Source organism: Physeter macrocephalus, chromosome 1, assembly GCF_002837175.3.
Source record: "Physeter macrocephalus isolate SW-GA chromosome 1, ASM283717v5, whole genome shotgun sequence".
Lineage (NCBI taxonomy): Eukaryota > Metazoa > Chordata > Mammalia > Artiodactyla > Physeteridae > Physeter > Physeter macrocephalus.
Genome location: NC_041214.2, coordinates 115,351,201 through 115,371,522, shown reverse-complemented (window position 1 = coordinate 115,371,522; position 20,322 = coordinate 115,351,201). Strand labels below are relative to the sequence as shown.

General features: G+C 37.5%; 1 protein-coding gene across 2 annotated transcripts in view; it reads left to right on the top strand.

The window, feature by feature from the left end:
* Positions 1-20,322, top strand: part of EPHA6 (EPH receptor A6) — an 874,792-nt gene that overhangs the window by 621,470 nt on the left and 233,000 nt on the right. For both annotated transcript variants that reach the window (XM_024120422.1, XM_024120421.1), the window contains one exon: positions 1,955-2,080. In XM_024120422.1, coding sequence (XP_023976190.1) covers positions 1,955-2,080 — 126 coding nt within the window. The remainder of the gene's footprint in view (positions 1-1,954; positions 2,081-20,322) is intronic.

Sequence of the window (20,322 nt, the reverse complement as noted above, 5' to 3'; positions counted from 1 at the left end):
CAGGGCTCACGGGCCTACCGGCTCCGCGGCATGTGGGATCTTCCCAGACCGGGGCACGAACCCGTGTTCCCTGCATCGGCAGGTGGACTCTCAACCACTGCGCCACCAGGGAAGCCCTGTTTGTTTGCTTTTGAGATATTCTTACAAGAGCATGTTTCTAAGGAGACCTAGGCAATGCTTAATTCAGGGTGTTGTATGGTTTTCAAAATCTAAGAAGCAACAAAACCAGATATAATTTACTCTGCCACAAATTTAGCATTGATCTTTTCATCCTTACTAATTCGTATTCAGTAAAGGTTTGCTGTGTGTTTATTGCCTATAAAACTATACCTAAGATATTTGGAAAGATGCAAAGATGTATAAGAAATGATCTCCTGTCCTCCAGGAGCTAGCAACCTGATGTGGAAAACAGAAACCAGTGAGCAAAACAGAAGAATATCCACAGGCAGTCTGTGACTACTTTACATACTGAAGAAGTTGCAAATTAATATGCAACCAGACATCCAATTTTCTAGCCACCCCTATTCATCTTCCTAACTGCCTGTGGGCTGTGAGCACCCCCCAGAGAAAGAAGAGCAGCTACATCTGGTCAGTGACCAGATTTGGACCATTAATTCTTATCCTCCCCTCCAGGGTAGACAGTGGGTCCTTTCCAGGACAATGTGCAATTTGGCCATGGAAGCGACTGCAAGAACACAGGACAGGGCCGTTTCCATAATGTAGTGGTCCTCCCTGTCACTGTGCCATGGAGTCTGTGCTTTACTGCCTAAGAGTTTCTGGAAGGGGAGAGACCACAGGACTGGGACATTAGTTCAGGAAAACCTAGTGCCTTAGAATACAAAGGTCCAGGAGGGACTCTAAGGGGCTTGTTTTTTTGGGGGGCGGGGGGTGGTGGAGAAGGTTTATGCTTTGTTTCCCCCATGTCCTGAGCTAGATCAAATGTAAAATATATGGGTACTAGTGGCTAAGTGAGCTGATTAAACGTTTTACAGAAATATAATAAAAATGTGTCTTATGGAACTTGTCAGCTCACTCTCTCTGAAATTACCAGGTCATTTTACATCAAGAGTTAGGTAAATTTTTGATTCCAAGTATTCAAAGCTTTAATGGGGTGGCAAGTGGGTGGGGGGGGAGACAAAAATAGAAAAGAGAATTGAATTTAAGTAACAAGAATGCTTATATTATAAAAGCAAACAACCCGATTAATAAATGGGCAGAGGAGCTAAATAGACATTTTTCTAAAGAAGACATACAGATGGGCAACAGACACATGAAAAGATGCTCAACATCACTAATTATCAAGGAAATGAAAATCAAACCCACAATGAACTATCACCTCACACATGTCAGAATGGTTATTATCAAAGAGACAACAAAGAACAAATGTTGGCAAGGATGTGGAGAAGAGGGAACCCTCATGCACTGTTGGCAGGAATGTAAATTGGTACAGCCACTTTGAAAAACAGTATGGAGGTTCCTCGAAAAAGTAAAAATTGAACTACTATGCAATCCAACAATTCCAATTCTGGATATTTTCCTGAAGAAAACAAAAACACATATATGTATGCATATGGCTAATTCACTTTGTTGTACAGCAGAAACTAACACAACATTGTAAAGCAATTATACTCCAATAGATAAGAGGTACAGACTTCCAGTTATTAAATAAGTCATGGGTATGTAATGTACAGTACAGGGAACATAGTCAATAAAATTTTAAAAGCTTTGTATGGTGGCAGATGGTAACTAGACTTATCGTGGTGATCATTTTGTAATGTATAAAAATATTGAATCACTATGTTGTACACCTGAAACTAACATATTGTGAGTCATTTATAGTTCAGTTAAAAAAAAGAATGACTACTTTAGTACGTCACTCCTCATTTCAAATATTCACAAGATGTGTGATTACTAGAATACCCTTGAACTAATTCAGTCTTTTATTTTGTTGCAGTACACTTCCCAGGAATTAAAACTTACATAGATCCAGATACATATGAAGACCCATCCCTAGCAGTCCATGAATTTGCAAAGGAGATCGATCCCTCAAGAATACGCATTGAGAGAGTCATTGGGGCAGGTAAACATAAAGTCTACACTTTTGAAGTTACGATTCCTTAATGGTTTTGTAACTGGTTTATCAACATACTATTTTAAATCTTAGCAGTTTTAGTCACTGAAAAATTTTTATAAATGAGAAGTAAAATTATTTTGTATATATGATGTTATTGTTTTAAAAAGTATTGCAAGTGCCCAAATTCAGTTTCCAAACAATGAGAAAATCCACAAAAGTTATTTTTAACATCCTGTAGTCATCCTTTCAGTATTGAGATAAATTACAATGAAACTAGAGTGATTCAGGAATTTATTTTGGAAATGCAACTTCAGGAGTTTGTCATAGGTTATTACAGATTTACTTAAAACCCAACATCTACAGACATATACTATAATTAGTATTCACAGTGATGACCTTGAGGTCCTGCAAGATCCAGAAGTGTTCTGAGACTCACTGAATATAAAATTAGGTTCAACATAGTTTTATATCACTTTAATGCAAACTAATAATTTCCCTATGTAGAATATTCAAATACTCAGAACACTATATTATTCAATTATTCTGGATAAATACAAATTTATTATGAATCAGACCCCAAGAATTTCTTCTGTACATTACTTAGGGCACAGGCCAAGCCAATACAACAAGGAGACCCCAGAATATAAATGTGTTCCTCTTACAAGTCCTTGACCCAAGGTGAGTAATCCATGCTGGCAGAGGAGCTCTCATGCAGAAGGTCTTGAAAGGACCCTAGTTCCTTCTACTCTTTGCTCTGCCTAGCATGTTTTCCTCTGAATGGTCAAAGCTGGTCACCAGCACATCTACCTTTTGGTCTATGAGAAGGAAAAGGAAAGAGTTTGGGCTCTTTGCCTTTGTCTTTAAGGCAATAACCTGAAATTGCAAACATGTCTATTCGCATCTCAATGGTCCAAATGCAATCACGTGGATACACTTAAATGCAAGAGAGTTTGGAAATATACTTTCTGACTGGGGAGCCATGCATACAGCTAAAAAGGGGAGGGGAATGTGCTACTAAATAGAGAAGGAAGACTGAATCCTGAAGGGGGGTGTTGTCCTCCTCTAGATGCTGGATATCTGTGTAATCCTTTAGAGAGAGCAGAACATACCATTCCAGCTGGGTATCATGTCTTTGCAAACACCAGAAGGCTTTCTTCCTTTCAAAACTCTTCTTCACCAGAAAGACTGGCTACATAATTTGCAGGGACCAGTGCAAAATGAAAATGTAGAGTTCCTTGTTAAAAAGACTATTAAGAATTTCAAGACAGTGACAACAGAGCATTAAACAGCAGAGCACTTCTAAACTCAAGGCGCTGGGTGACTACACCCAAGAAGCTGACTATTTCACAGAGAGCTAGCACTACACTGAGAATTACAGGAAATTTGGAGAGAGCCCTTCCTTATGTCATTTCACTCCTTATGCACCATGGATCATCTCATCTCCTCCATGGCCTATTTTCCCTCTGAAAGCTGACACAAGGGTCCTATACACGTAAATCTTGATGCTCACAGCCAAAGAGGTTGTCTTATCAGAAAGATTAAGAACCTAGAATGGAACCAGATTCTCTATTCTCTTCTGATGAACATAAAGTACGTCAATACGCATTAAAGGCATAATTGAAAAGAGGGATTGCATTATATCCATTTAGTTTGGGGGTTCTTTTTCTTAAGACAGTAGAGGAATAGACAAGAGAGGAGGTTGAGTAATTCCATTGCATCCTATATTTGGCTTTCTTCCTCTGGCCCCTGAGAAAACAATGGTATGACCTTTCATACTGCATTGTTCCATACTCATGCAGGTACAGGAGAAGTATTTCTTGTTGTAGACTTTTGTGCATATTTTAAACACCAATGTCTGAAATCTGTTGAGAGAGTAAAATCAAGTATCTGAGGTGTGCAAAGTGTCAACTAAAAAAAAAAACTACACAATTTAAAAACTGCGAGTTGAGTTCATTCATTGTCTTACTGAGGACTATTCCCTGGGAGACAGCCTCTCAGATAGCTCTGAGAAACTGTTCCAAAGAGGTAAGGGGGGATTTGGCAAGTGGGATACGTGCAACCAAGCACACATCTCACAACTCGGTAGAAGGTTGCAGCTAGTCATAGTCATGAGGAGGAACAGATATCTTAGTTAATGGTTTTAGTGCTTTTCTAAGTATGGGAAGATACAAGAATCCAGGTTCATAAAAAATTTCTCCAGAAAATATCTAACTGGCTGAAGACTTGTTCTGCCAGTTTTCCCAGAACACAGAGTGCCTTAATTCCTGATTTCTGCCCTGAACTCCTTTCAGGGTGTATTAAAGGTCAGTGGCTGCAGTGGCTAGTAACTCAGTCCTTATAGAGCTGGATAGCTAGTGCTAGTGACATTCTTTAGTTAGCAAGACAAATAAATTCAGTTTATCTTTAGTGTTTGGGTTTTTTAACCAAAATATAATTTTATCCTGAAAAAAAGTATGACAGATATTGCCAAAGCAAACAATAACTATTAAAGAGACTATTTTAATATCACGGCCTCCCTACTCTGTCTAAACTCTAGTATGTCATAATGGGATTCCTTTTTTTTGGCAAAGACAGAAGATATATAGGTGTATAGGATTAACATCAGTGTCCCTTTTATAATTATTCATCTTTGACTATTTCAGCTTTCAAACAATATGCTAAGTGATCTTTTACTATCTTCAGAAAAATCATAAAAATAAAAATGCTTTATGAGAAAAAGCTATTGTAATATAACTTCCCTCTTTGTGCCCCTGGCCTGTACTACTCTATTGTTACTTAACCCCATTAGGTCATGTTCCTAAACCTCAGCAGCAGTGTGAAAAAAACATTGTTCAGTCAAATGAAGGAATTAATAGAGTTTTCTAACATCCATGACATTGTAAGGGAGGAAAATCTTTCCTCTACCCTTCTAGGGTCTTTTGGCTGGTCTGTTAATTAAATTGGTGTAAGACAGATTAACAGGAGGAAAAAATCTAATTATGTACAGGAACCCCAAAACGACAATGAGAGGCTCTCACTGACAGGCAACTGAAGCTTGTATGCCATTTTGAGCTGAGAAGAAGGGGGTGGGGTTTGGGGTTTCAGAAGGAAGGAAGACCATTCATAGGACAGGAAGAGCAAATGTTTGGTAAGCAAATGTTTGCCAAGCCTTACAGAGACAATGGGGTACAGACGAATTTGATCTCAAGGCCCTGTCCCCCGCCCCCTGCAAGCTTAGGCACCTAGCTCTTAGTCTTTGTAATTATCTTTGATGTTAGCTCTCTTCCTGGATCAGACCCTCTATCTAAGTGGTTTTAGGCAGTTAAGGGGGTGGTATAAAGCTCTCCTTGCATCTGTTGGGCCTCGATTATCTTCAGTTCAAAATACTCCTCGTGCCAAAGTGGCACCTTCTGGGGCAGCCCGCCCTGAACCTCATCAACATAGTTGCACAACTGGTTACTTGCCCAACTTTTTACTCTCAATACTTTCCTCTGGTTGCATCATATTCTTTATTTTTTCCCCACCCATTTGATTGTTTCTTCTCAAATTCCATTTCCTTATCATCTGTGTGCATTAGATATTCCTGTTCCCCTTGGAAGTGTCAATTGAAGGACTTAAGGGGAAATGTGGATGCTGTACAGAGGGGGAGTGTTGTGGGGAAGATGGGAAAGAGAGGCAAGATACCAAGTCTTGATAATTGTCATATGAAAGGTATCAGGTCCCATTAAGGCACTGAGAGTAGCAATAGAGAAGGATGCCTAGATTCACAATTCATTGCTGAGGAAAAATCTGCAAGGCCTCCATGTTTTTTGGCAAAGAAATAGTTAAGAATGCTTTTCAGGTTTCCAGTTGGGAGAAATATAATCATTAAGAATTTCTTAAATGCGTTATTATAAAATGAACCCCAAAATAGTCACATTAAAAGAAAGGAGCATGGAAAATGATATCACACCTAACCTCTGACATTTCTTAACACGTCCACTGAAAAATGTTTATTAGATGACTAATATCTACTAATAAAAAGGCACTGGGCTAATTAGTTTTTTCATATTAAGTCACTATGCTTATCAGAGACCTATGTATTCAACCTGTCTTCCACAACCTTTGTCCTGGGATTTTCAACTTTATAACCATCCAAATATTATGCGACAAATCCTTGGAAAATTTAATTTATCCAATATCTAGGCTGTATGTATATTCTTAAAATACATATCCTATCTTTCAGTGTAAATTTACTATTTTTAAAAATGTGTTTTCTAGGACTTTTTTCTTTTGTGTATCATTATTATGTTTAATAGTGGCAGTTTATCTTTCTTAGTTCATCAATACAGGCCTGAATTTCCATGAAAAGGCACATTTCCCTTTAAATGAAGTGAGTAGCTCTGTTGCATAGGAGACGATAAAGATCACCTATCTCCTTTGACTTTTTGCATCATAAAATGAAATACTGTGGCCAGAGGAAAACAGAAACAGTAAAACAGAAATTCCCAGGCTAAGAGAGCCAAGTCAGATTAGGGTAGAATCATTATTTTACACATATTTTGAGAGATAATGAGAAAACTAGTAAACTAAATTTTAATCATGGGCTGAAAAAGGTCATTGGAAGGCTATTTCTTTTTCAGGGTAGTACTGAACCTAAACCATTCTATGAAAAACTTGCAGAGTATCTATAATTTTGAAACATTATTCCACTGAAAAAAATCGTTCTTATGTCTCTAAGCCCATAGGGCACCCTTCTTATATTTGACCTTCTCTTTTTCCCTAGTCTAAATGGAAATGCATAATATCTCCCCATCATTCATATTCTGTCCCTTTATCTATACAAAACTCATTACCACCTCCACTATCAGCCTTGTCTTCTCCTGGCTTACTGTCACCATTATTTTTTCTCTTCCTTGAAAAGTCAGGAACTTTTAGCTGTTGGTTTCTCAGCAATCATCTGCAGGTAAAAGGAAGTCAAAAGGACAACAAAAAGGATATAAAAAGTGAGTGTCAAATCAGTGATTTATTCAGCCTAATATTTGATTCCCTTATTGCCTTTCCTGTTTGAGGTCATAGTTGCACATAATAATGTGCAAAGCAAAATGGTTGCTTTATGTGCCTTTCTTAATTCCCCTGCCATCCCTCAGCCAACCTCTTCTCTGTAGTTTAGAATCTATTAATTTTAGTTATCTTAAACTCTCTCATCCCCTTTATTATTTTTGTTCCTCTTCTACAGCTATAGTATAATTTTTTGCAACATGACAATGAGAAACGTAGGCAGTATTCCAGATGCGGTTGCACAATTTACTTTTTACAAAGAGTAACTTGAATTTATGGCTCATTTCCTCTATCTTTAGATGAGATGATCTTATCAGATATAAATTTTGTCCTTGTCTTTCAACTTAAAGGATTTATGGTAGAGGTCAGATTCATTTTCTTTTCTATTCTTGGAAGCTACTTTGCCCAACCAATAGACTGAAAGTAGGATCAACAACAGATTCTGGCAAGATCTTTGTGCTTTTTACTCAAGAATTCCATAGCTTTCTAAATCAAATGATGTAATGAAAGATGGGCTTTACCCTGCCGACAAAAAATTAAATCAGTCAATCTAACAAAGAAATGGAAAATTTTATTCAAGCCAACTTTGAGGATTTTAACCTGGGAAGAGCATCTCAGAAAGCTCTGAGAACTGTTCCACCTGATAGAAGTCAAGGCACAGTTATATAAGTTTTCTGAGACAGATGGCTGTAGATCAAATTACTTATTATTGACAAGTTTACATAATCCAGATCTAAGCGTCATCATGGTGGGTCATGTGACCCCTTACAAGATCAAGGAGGAATGTTATCTTTTAAGGAGCTGTCTTGTTGATGCTAGGTGAATGTTGCTGTTTATGGTTGAGCAGGTATTTCTGCCCATGAGGGAGGTCTGGCCGATAATGCAGATACACAATGCACAGTGGTGGGAGAAAGGAGGCCAGAAGGCAGAGAAGAATTTTTGTCTAAATTTTTCTTGTTTTGCCATAAAATATGAATTTTATTTCACAGTCCATTTTCCCTGGACATTATGATGTGAATTAAAAACACAGAGACTGAAGGCACACCAATGCAGACTTGAATCACAGCTTTGCTACTAATTCACTCAGTGACCTTCTGCAATTTACTGATCTTTCGGAAATTTGCTTTATCTATAAAATAGATTCATAATAATAATAGTTATTTTGCAGGATTCATGTAAGAGATGACACATATTGAATACCTGTCATGCTATAGACACTCAGTAAAAAGGTGGAAACGACTATTAGGTTAAAAAGAGATCTAGCTTTTATATTCAGTTAATATGGATAGAAGAATGACACTCTGCCCAACTCTCAACATATTTTATGGTGTAAAATATTAAAATATTACATATTGATGAAAAATTCAAAAGCTAATGGCTTAGGTAACTGAAATGATACCTATGATTTTCAGAGTTCGTTGAAAATTAGTAATTAAAAATGAAGTTTCATTTTTGTCAGTACAGTAAGAACTATGCCCATCTCAACAAATGCTTTTCTTTTTTATTTTTGTTTTTAATTAAAGAAACTCAAAATTTAATTTTTCCTACATCTTGTGAGATTATAATTATCATATATGTGTTTATTTTTTATTTAAACAAGCCATACAATGAAATGAGTTTAACAAAAGAAATTTATTTCAATATCTTAATGTAAAATCATTGTAAATAAGTCATCAATTTATTCCTGGCACATCTAAGAACTTAGGTTAATTTATCAATTTTAATAGACTTTAATTTTATTTTACTTACATTTCAACACTAGTCTTATTTTGGAGGGCAATTTAGTGTACATTTGCTATCTCACATATACATTTCTCAATCTTACAAGTTGCCTCATCATAGTAGTTGTTTGAGAAATACTTGTTAAATAAATAAACAAATGAGTAAATAAATGACTGAAAGGATATAGAATTATTTCCAAATAATTATTGTAAATGACTCTATCTGGTTATCAACAAAAATCCTAATATGGAATTTAAAGTACAACACAATATACTATAAAATCGAATGCATATTATATACAAAGTATATAAAAATAAGACAAAAGAACAAATTTATAAAGGACAATTGTGAATTATAGTAGTTGAAATACTTTATATTAATAATTTACTTGATGAATTAGACCAAAATTATAGAACTTATTATATGCCTTTGCATTCACATAGTGAAATACAAAATCTTACAAAAAAGATTACACTGAGATTTTATTTTGTACTGCATTTGTATAACAGATGAGGTAATTTTGAAAAATTTTTATAACTTACAAGGGACTGATTAATTTTCAAACTTTTTTCCCCTTTGGCTTTTTCTTCTAATTTGTATATTGTTAAAATATTTGATGAAATGAAGGAAGCTTGGCACCTATTTTCAAAAAAGTACTCCAAGGAGATAGGGGAAGACTGGATACATCTTATATACAAAGAAAAAATTAAAATAATGATACATTCTCTTAAGGCTAAGAGCCAAAATAGAAAAAAGAAGACCCACACATCAACAGCAACAGTTTTTATCCCTTACCATAGTATATTAGTTATCTCTTGCTACATAACAAATTTCCCTAAAACTTAAAGCAAGAACATTTACTATCTCAGTTTCTATGGGTCAGGAATTCAGTCATGGCTTAGCTTCTGCAAGGTTGTTCATAAGGTTGCAATCAAGGTGTCACCTAGGGCTGTGGACTCATCTGAAGGCTCAAATAGTCAAGGATACACTTCCAACCTTATTTATATGGTTTCTATCAAGGTACAGTTTGAGAGTTGTTGCACTGAAAGCCTTAATTCCTCATTGCCAGTTGGCTGGAGAACACTCTCAGATTCCTGCCACGTGGACCTCTCCAACATGGTAGCTTAGTTCATTAAACCCAGAAAGAGAGTCTGCTAGCAAGATGGAAATCACAATCTATTGTAACCTAATCATGGAAGTGACATCACATCACTTTGCCTTATTGCATTGGCTATAAATATGATACTAGGTCTAGGCCACAGTGGGAATCACACAAGGACATGAATACCAGGATGCAGGGATCATTGCAGGCCATCTTTGAAGTCCACCTATCTCATATAGTAAACTTCCAAACTTGAAGTTCATTTGGAGTTTTAAGTTTAATACAAATGTATTACAGATGGCAGACTCTTATTAAAAATACATTTGGGGGATAAGTTCGTATAAAAATTGGATACAGTTCTAAATTTCTCTCTTGTAAAGAAGTAAAAGGTTGTTTATGTTCTACAATTATTTAATAGTGCCACACACTCAATAATGCTGCCTGAGAGACCATGTGCGTTCTTAATTGGTGAACAGAAAGATGTGAATTATATGATTATATGATTTGCTTATGTCACACTATAGTTCTTCTAGCATAAGGTAATTAGTTGATTGTTCCCATAGTGATACTTGTGTTCTCAGTCTAATTGTCTGTGTATTTAACTAATGGCTTTTGTCTTTGTAGCCTGTCGAGGTTATCTATTGCTATGTTACAACCCATCCTCAAACTAAATGGCTTCAAATAATAATTGTTTCATTTATTCATGATTCTATGGGTGAACAGTCTGGGCTGGGCTCAGGTGGAGCTGGGGGTTTTGTCTTTTGGTTTCACGTGAGGTCACTCCCATAATGGTGGCTCAACTGAACATGTTGTTGTCAGGTGGTTGGTCTAGGGGGTTCTAAGCAGAGATGATTCATCTCTGTTCCATATGGCTTCACCTCCACCCACATGCTAGACATCTCAAGGTAGTGTTTCAAGCAGATGAGAAAAAGAGTTGTAAGACCTCTTTAGACCTTGGCTCTGAACTCCTACAACATAATTCTGACACTATATCTTGGTCAAAGCGAGTCACAAGGCCAGCCCAAATGTAACAAAGTGAAGAAACAGATTCTACCTCTTGATGAGAAGAGCAACAAAGTCACATTGCGAAGGGGCATGCATACAGAGTTGGGAGGAATTTGTATTCATGTTTTACAATCCACCATATAGCTGATGGTTTAAAAAATATCATTATTTTTCAAGCCTAGTTTGAATAACGTATTATGAGTTTATTTACTATTTTGTCTCCAAGACCATTTTTGCTTTGCACTCCTAATGAATGATATTCATGTTTTCCTTATTTAGTAACTATGAGTAGGTACTATGAGGTTTACAAAAATGAATAAAAAAGGAACTCAGGCTCAAGAGGGAAGCTAAGGAAAGTCTAATATATAAGGTAGAAAGGAGACAGAAAGGACAAATAGAAAGAGGCAGCATCTTAAGTGAGCAAAACATCCATATAAATCACTACTGAAATTCAAAGAATCTGGAGATAACTGCAAACTAGTCTATCAGATTGCATTAGGGAGATGGCATTTGAAAGAGAAGGAATGCCAAAGTGAAGAAAATGGAGTTTAGACAGGGGGAGAGAGAAGTGATAGAATAAGAGGTGTGGAGATTGTGAAGAGCAATTTTGGGCAATTTCAAGAGATTTTAGAGTTGGGTGACACTTTCTCTTTATTATACCTAATTTCTCTTCAAACCTAGGATTTTCCTTTTTCTTGAAGCAAATATAACTCTAGTCCTGCTTCTTAGCTATTAGTAATGGTTAGTGCCTTTTCAGTTTTAGTTTTTAATGACTTAGAAAGTGTAAAATGATTAAAGAAAAGAGGAATGTTTTTTGCTTTTATCGGGCAACTAATAAAAAGAAAAAGAAAATGCCTTTCTGCTTCATAATTGTTGTGAGAAGCAGATGAGATAAAGTAGAGTTTAATTAACCATCTACCCTTTATCAGAACACTGCCAGTGAAAACGTTCACTACCTCACCAGGAAGCCTGTTCCCTTCCTTAGGAGCAGTTCCAATAAATCGAGACTCTTTGTGAGTAACAGTATGCTTCCTTATAGCCCTGTATATAATCTTAAAACACTACACACTGGTACTGGTTCTACAAAATTGAACTTATACAAAGTAAACCTAAGGCTTCTTCTGCACTACTCCATGAGCCTTCAGATATTTGAAGACAACATGTGAACTTCATAAATCTTTCCTTTCTTGCCTAAATTGTCTAAACCTTTCAACCATTTCCATCTGACATGCTTTCTGGATACTTCATCATTCTGATAACCTTCCTCTAGAGAACTAGAGTTTTTTCTCTAAATCTTTTCAGAATTGAGCTCAATATTCCAAATATTTTCTAATCAGTGCAGAAACCAGGGCTAGCACCATTCCTTCTAGGCCTCAATTAATGCAGCCTGAGTTTGCATCTGCTTTTTGAAGAGTTGCCACACACTGTTGGCATAGGGACAGTTTACTACCAGCTTATCCCCAGTGGTCTTTCTCAAATGAGTTGCTTTTAAGCCAGGCCTATTTCTATACTTGTTCAATTGACTTTATGATGCTGGCTATATTTTATTTATATGGCCGCACTGTATATCTATATAAACCATATATATTGTCTATCTATCCAAACTTACATGTTTTCTCATAGTCCCACTTTATAAATATTCCTATTAAATTTCATCAGGTTTATACAGGTGAATTTTCCTAAACTATCCAGGTCATTCTCCATCTCAGTTAGATTTGGCAGTACAATTATCGTCCTTTCCAGTGTCATCCCTGAGTTTTTCTGCCTTACAATTTAGCTGTGTGTCTTTATAATAACTAAGCTCAGAGCTCCCTGTGCTGCAATTATTTAGTACACTTCCTAATTTTTTTCTTTATTAGGATAACTGTGTTTGCATTGTTGGAATTCTTTATTTTATAGATACCTATCCCTCAACTCTTTATAGAATCTCCGAACATGAATTTGTACTCAATCTGTAGACAATTTTTTAAACTGCCACCCTGAAGTTTAACATCTACAATTATGAACAAGGCTTTTTTCCTAGGCTGTTAGGTATCTTAAAATTAAAATGATCAGTTTCTCCCAAGTTCACACTTCAAAGGGCTTTATTCAGAACTAAATCAAAGTAACAATTCCTGATAACTTTTTGAAAGATGGAAACAGCAGCAAGGCAGGTATTTATGATCATTTTTAGCCCCTCATTTATTGCTTTCATGGTGGAATAAATAAACTCACAGGTTGGGAAAGTGTGTTATGTAAGGATTGTTTAGAACTTGAAGCATATGGGCTTTCCATGTAGTCTAATGCAGTTCTTTATTTAAATAGAAACCTCTGATACTCTGTTCCTGCCAAAATCTATCATGTTTTCCTCCTTTGCTTCATCCTATCAGGAAAGGTAGTCTCTCTTTGATATTAATAATAAGCAAGAGTTACTAAAGTTTATAAGCTTGAGACAGGTTTTACTTGTCATCTCTTTCACTCCTCACAATGCTAAAAATCACAAGAATTACATATGTCCATTTTACAAGCAAGGAAATTAAGACTTAGAGAGATTAAATTATTTGGTCAAAATGAACCAGCTTATACATAATAAAGCCATATTCAGCCACAGAGTACTCTGGTTTCAGAGCTCTTATTAACCACTACTTTACAGATAACTTTTTTTTTTTAACATCTTCATTGGAGTATAATTGCTTTACAATGGTGTGTTAGTTTCTGCTTTATAACAAAGTGAATCAGCTATACATATACATATATCCCCATATCTCCTCCCTCTTGCATCTCCCTCCCACCCTCCTTATCCTACCTCTCTAGGTGGTCACAAAGCACTGAGCTGATCCCCCTGTGCTATTCAGCTGCTTCCCACTAGCTATCGGTTTTACATTCGGTAGTGTATGTATGTCCATGCTACGCTCTCACTTGGTCCCAGTTTACCCTTCCCTCTCCCCCATCCTCAAGTCCATTCTCTACGTCTGTGTCTTTATTCCTGTCCTGCCCCTAGGTTCTTCAGAACCATTTTATTTTTCTTAGACTCCGTATATATGTGTTAGTATACGGCATTTGTTTTTCTCTTTTTTTTTTTTGTGGTATGCGGGCCTCCCTCTGCTGTGGCCTCGCCCGTTGCGGAGCACAGGCTCCGGACACGCAGGCTCAGCGGCCATGGCTCACGGGCCCAGCCGCTCCGCGGCATGTGGGATCCTCCCAGACCGGGGCACTAACCCAGTTCCCCTGCATCGGCAGGCGGACGCGCAACCGCTGCGCCACCAGGGAAGCCCCTGTTTTTCTCTTTCTGACTTACTTCGCTCGGTACGACAGACTCTAGGTCCATCCACCTCACTACAAATAACTCAATTTTGTTTCTTTTTATGGCTGAGTAGAGCCTGCACTCTAGAGCCCGTGCTCCACAACAAAAGAAGCTACTGCAGTGAGAAGCCCGCGTACCGCAATGAAGAGTAGCCCCTGCTCGCCACAACTAGAGAAAGCCCCCACGTGAAGCAACGAAGACCCAACGCAGCCAAAAATAAATAATAAATAAATCTATTTTAAAAAAGAAAAAGAAAAAGATGATACTCTGGCTACTGCCATTGCTGTGAGTAATAACCTCACCTTTGTCTCTGACCCAGGAGGCTCATGTCTTCTGCCAGCATCCATGAAACTGTGGCAGGCTAATTTACTAGCTTGTACCTAGGGTAAAATCTCAGATGCTTTATAGTTCCTGCCATTTACAAGACTATCCACAGGATGTACAGAGCACTAGGCAAAAGATTTTGCAGGGCTTCTGTCAAAATAATCAATTTGAGTCACCCCAAATCGATATGTCAGCATCACACTACAGGGCCAATCTCAAGTGATTCAGCAAAAGAAATGCCACATTGGCCAGCAAAAGTGATCTGCTCACAAGGCTGCCCTCTTGGAATTAGGTCTGGCCTACAGGGCCTCAGGATGATCTCACAAGCATGTCCAAAAGCTCATGAGGGCACCTAGTTGACCCCACATATGGGGTAGAGGGTGAGAGAATGCCCTGAAGGAGAGAAATTAGGGCTGGCACCTCTGTGGGTGCTAGTCTGGGCTCAGGGTTCCCCACCTGGATGGTACTGCTGGCCCAGTCACCAAAAAAGTATTTAGAAAAATTTGAGGAAGGTACTCCAAAGCATGGGGGCCTCTAGGGGCAGAGCCTCAGTCAGGGGCCCTGCTACCATCTTCTAACAGAAGGCTACTACAGAGCTTCTGGGAATGATCATCATGCCAAGAACCTGCGGACAAGTTACAAAATTTCCCGTGTTGGAAAATCAGACAGCCCATAGTAAGAATGGTAGAGTCAAAGGAGCACTGGATGTGGAGTCAGAAAAACTCAGCTGGAGTACGGTTCTACTACTTACTGAGTGTGCTTTGTAAAGACAGCTAGCTTCTCAGAAGCTTAGGTCTTTCATCTCTAAAATGGGATTACAGTCATTGCAACACTGACCTTGTATAACTGTTGTGAAGATTAAAGAGCTAAAAAGGCATGAAAATGCCCAGTAAACTGTGCTACACAGGTATTTAATGGTTCTTATTCCCGTTTCCTTTAAACACTTATTTCATAAGGGAAGAGAATAAAAATGGGTAATTGCACTCATTGTGTTATTACTGGATATTTTAAATGCCAATTCACCCCTTTTTGCCATCACCGATAGTTGAAGAGATTTAGTGGTACTGAGTTTGTGAGTGTTTTGCTGTGTTGAAGGCTTTAATCAACTTCAAGCTAAATATTCTGGGGTGGGAGGGGGCTCATAATTGGGGTAGAGATGGGAGGTGGGGAAAACATCACGAACACTGGGTTCCTCTGTTCACTTATGCCAAGATTGAGGGCACCCTAATGTGTCTGAATCTTTATGACTTGAAAATTGGGGAACTTGTTCTTGACATTTTTCCATATGAAAGAACAGGATTTTTTTAAAGGAGCAGGGGAATGGATCATCCTTGATTGCTAATTTGAGTACAAAGAAATGAAATCTGATTTCTGTGTTTGCTTATGTACATATGAGGAAATATGAAGGATGTCCTTTGTAATACTACCATCTCAAAACACAATTTCTATTCAAAGGCCACAGTGGGTAAATATTATCAAATTTCTATAGCTGGCGCTTGTATGCCAATATTGAGTGATAAAGGCTCCTCATGGCAGTGATTTTTACTATACACTACGGAGTAAAAAGAATTGAAACAGAGGGGCCCCATGTTTATCTATGAAAGAAAAATATATGGAAAGATACGCAGCAGTGTTAATCCACTTTGATCAACTACATCACAACTCTGCTACTACCTGGCTTCTATATATACCATAGCTGAGAGTCCCAAATGGGAATTATTAGAAAAACGATGGCTGGAAGTAGGGTGAGAGGACAGCAAGGCCTAGCATAGGAGAGAAGACAGCAAGAGAGCCCACTAACTAGTCAGGGAATTCAAGATTCTAATGTTACACTAACTCTGCTACCAAAAACACTTGTAAACCTGATTATAATAGTATGTTTTGAGACAGTACAAAGAGATAAGGCCCAGAAAAATGGAAAAACAGAAATCCATAACTCAAATTTCAACAAGGCAAAAAAAGATAAAGTCTAGAAATGTAACTGATAACCAGAATGCTTAAATTCCATGCTTGGAAAGATTCTAGAAATAATATAGGTTGGTGAGCAGTTCAAGAGAAAGTAAGTCAGTAGGAGCTAGGATGGGGTTATTGAGAACAACCAGAGAAACCTCATTTCCTTTTGAGGTACCATTAGCTGAAAGCTACACATATAATGGGCCTAGATTACAATAACTTATTTAGTAAAGTCTCTCACGATAGCATTTTGGAGAAGACTGAGAAACCTGGAATTGATGATAGCCCTGCTGGATATAGTCATAATTAGATGAGCCACTGTATCTAAACAATATTGATTAACAAAAATATGCCAACCTAATTGTCTTGTCTCCTTTCACCCTAGATCCCTAAATCATGCCCCACATTACCACCATAATTATCTTTCTAAATCAGAAATCTGACCACGATCTATCTTTAAACATCTTAGTATGATATATAAGGCCCTTTGACATCAGTTCCCTGTCAACCTTTTCAGTTCAGTGCTGCCTCAATAGCCAATAAATGACACTGATGGTCTCCTGTGACCCTACCTGAAACTGTATTCTATGGCACAAATGAAAGGGAGAGAATAGAAAGGCATGCAATCTGTATGCTAAAAAAATCTGGAAGCTGGGTAATGAGTAAAAATTGTTGGTAACAGGAATATTAATGCAGAATTTCTGCATACATCAGTAAGGTCATTGATGGAAACAAAGAAGCATACTTGGAAGACAGAACTAGAGCTCCTGTGTGGGTGTTCCAGGAAGGTAGATTTTTGAATTAATAATATAAAGAATGTTTGGACATATTAGACTTGCTAAATAACAAAAAAAGAGATTGTCTTAAAAATCAGAAAGCTTAAGATTTCATGAAGAGTCGTCATGAATATCTTTTGGAACTTTCTGAATGTGATTCCCCATGCTGGGTTCCAGGGAAGATGAGGGTCCATTTAAGGACGCTTATAATTCTAATGGACTACAGCTGTGCCCACAGCTGGCCCCTATAGTGGCAGCACAGCAAGCACCCATCCCCAAAAGAAGAAAAACATCTTTCTATTCCAGTGAAAAGGACAGCACTATTGAGGCAGCGACTATTTGTAGTCCTTTAACAGTTACTTAAGAGTTAGTCCGGACTCAACAAACAGTGGAAACAGTGAGCATTTAAGATGTCACATGACACTTTGCTAGAGTTTATAAAGAGGGGTCTGGATTGCTGGGCGGGAGAATAATCTTTTGCCAAAACGTTCTGTGGAATGCCAAGATTGCAAACAGTACGTCAAGACTTAACAGACGGCTATGCGTTAGGCAATATTAGCTAATTCTGGAGCATATTCTGTAGGCCTTGTAGGAAAACAGCATAACACCTTTGGCATCATACTTGGTTCCCTTTCCACTTCTACACTTTCTCATTTCTCAGAAACAAACTAAAGAGAGTAGAAGTAGTTATAAAAAATTCATCCTGACTCTAAAGGCCAAAAGAATAAAATAAGATAATGTATATAAAATGGCTCTGAAATGTTAAAGCATTAAATGTGGGCAAAATAAGGCTATCACCATCACTATTAAAACAACTGAGTCACAGAGATTGGATTCCACTTGCTGAACAGCTCAAGAGGTGCCTTGCAGAAGGCTCAAAGATCTATTCGTCAAGTTCCCCTAACTTCTCAAGCAAGAATCCAAATAAACCAGCTGAGGCAGAAAAAATCTCTTCTCCCCTCAGAAAATTCTTGCTATTATCTGACTTTTGCCTCTGTACACCACTAATAAAAGCCAGTTTCCCCAGCAGAAATAGGGGACGAGAAGGCATTTTGCTCTTTATTGTAACACCTTCTAACTCCCACCACCGTGGCCACAGCTATACCTCCTCCAAGGATTGAGCTCCGTCTTGTGCAGGCTTGCAACAAGCACTGCACATGTGCTTCCTCACTAGTAGCTACCACATACCTACGGCACTGCTGTTACTGTCCAGATTTCACAAATGAGAGCAATTTAGAAGAGGCAAAGTCAGGAAGCAATCAAAGATCTAAAACGGGTATAAAAGTAAAACTCTTCTGCATGAAATCTATATCCATCCACCATTCACATAACAATACCTATAGGAAAACAGACAAATGGCAGGGATTTTCAACCCAAAGACATGGATTCTCTCCAGTAAGTTTGGCTGGCTGAGATTTTAAAACAGACAAACATGAACATAAATGTGTCTGTAATATGAAGAAAAAACAAAATGGGTATATAAACAATTCACAATTATGTCATAATCTCAGTTTCCATTAATTGTTTTTAAGCAGCTAAAATCTCCTTGAGGTAAAATAAATTAATGGAGAAGTATGGAGTGGGGAAAACCAACTCACTAAAATTTCAACAACCCTTGTCTTCTCTCTTAGAAATCCTTAATGGACAACATGATGTAATTCTAGTGGTAACAGCTAACCTTTATTGGCCATGTATAACGTATCAGGCACCATGCTAAGCATTTTACTGTCATTATTTCATTTAATATAATACAAAAACACTGTATTAACAAATATTATATGACGCAAACTTATGACAAAAATGACTGAATTAAAAGTTAACATATCATGATAAATTTCTATGATTCTGTAAATTCTCTGATATATAACACAAAATACATGTTTAAAAAAGTATCTGCTTATTTGCTTAAAGTATAATCCTCTTGTACTCTCTTAGCATAGTATCTATAAATTAATCGGCATGAACAAATTTGCTTTGAACCATCACTGGTATAAGAAAAGGGAGTAGAACCAGTATATCCAATAATTAATTTCCTTAACTTTTCCTAGTGAATAATGAATTTGCACTAATATAAATTACATTTTGAAGTTTACCACGCCCCATTTTTGTGTGGCTAGTGTTACCTTCAAATAAAGTAGCCTCAGTTAAATTTTAACATAATGAATTTTAGTTTCTGGGTGTGATGGTCAGTTTTATGTGTCTGCTTGGCTAGCCTCGAGGCCCTAGTTATGCAATAAAACACTAATCTAGGTATTGCTATGAACGTATTTTTTTAGATGTGATTAACATTTACAGTCAATTTTTTTAAACATCTTCATTGGAGTATAATTGCTTTACAATGGTGTGTTAGTTTCTGCTTTATAACAAAGTGAATCAGCTATACATATACATATATCCCCATATCTCCTCCCTCTTGCATCTCCCTCCCACCCTCCTTATCCTACCACTCTAGGTGGTCACAAAGCACTGAGCTGATCCCCCTGTGCTATTCAGCTGCTTCCCACTAGCTATCGGTTTTACATTCGGTAGTGTATGTATGTCCATGCTACGCTCTCACTTGGTCCCAGTTTACCCTTCCCTCTCCCCCATCCTCAAGTCCATTCTCTACGTCTGTGTCTTTATTCCTGTCCTGCCCCTAGGTTCTTCAGAACCATTTTATTTTTCTTAGACTCCGTATATATGTGTTAGTATACGGCATTTGTTTTTCTCCCATCCACCTCACTACAAATAACTCAATTTTGTTTCTTTTTGTGGCTGAGTAGTATTCCATTGAATATATGCACCACATCTTCTTTATCCATTCACCTGTTGATGGACACTCAGGTTGCTTCCATGTCCTGTCTATTGTAAACAGAGCTGCAGTGAACATTGTGGTTCATGACTCTTTTTGAATTACGGTTTTCTTAGGGTATATGCCCAGTAGTGGGATTGCTGGGTCATATGGTAGTTCTATTTTTAGTTTTTTAAGGAACCTCCATACTGTTCTCCATACTGGCTGTATCAATTTACATTCCCACCAACAGTGCAAGAGGGTTCCCTTTTCTCCACACCCTCTCCAGCATTT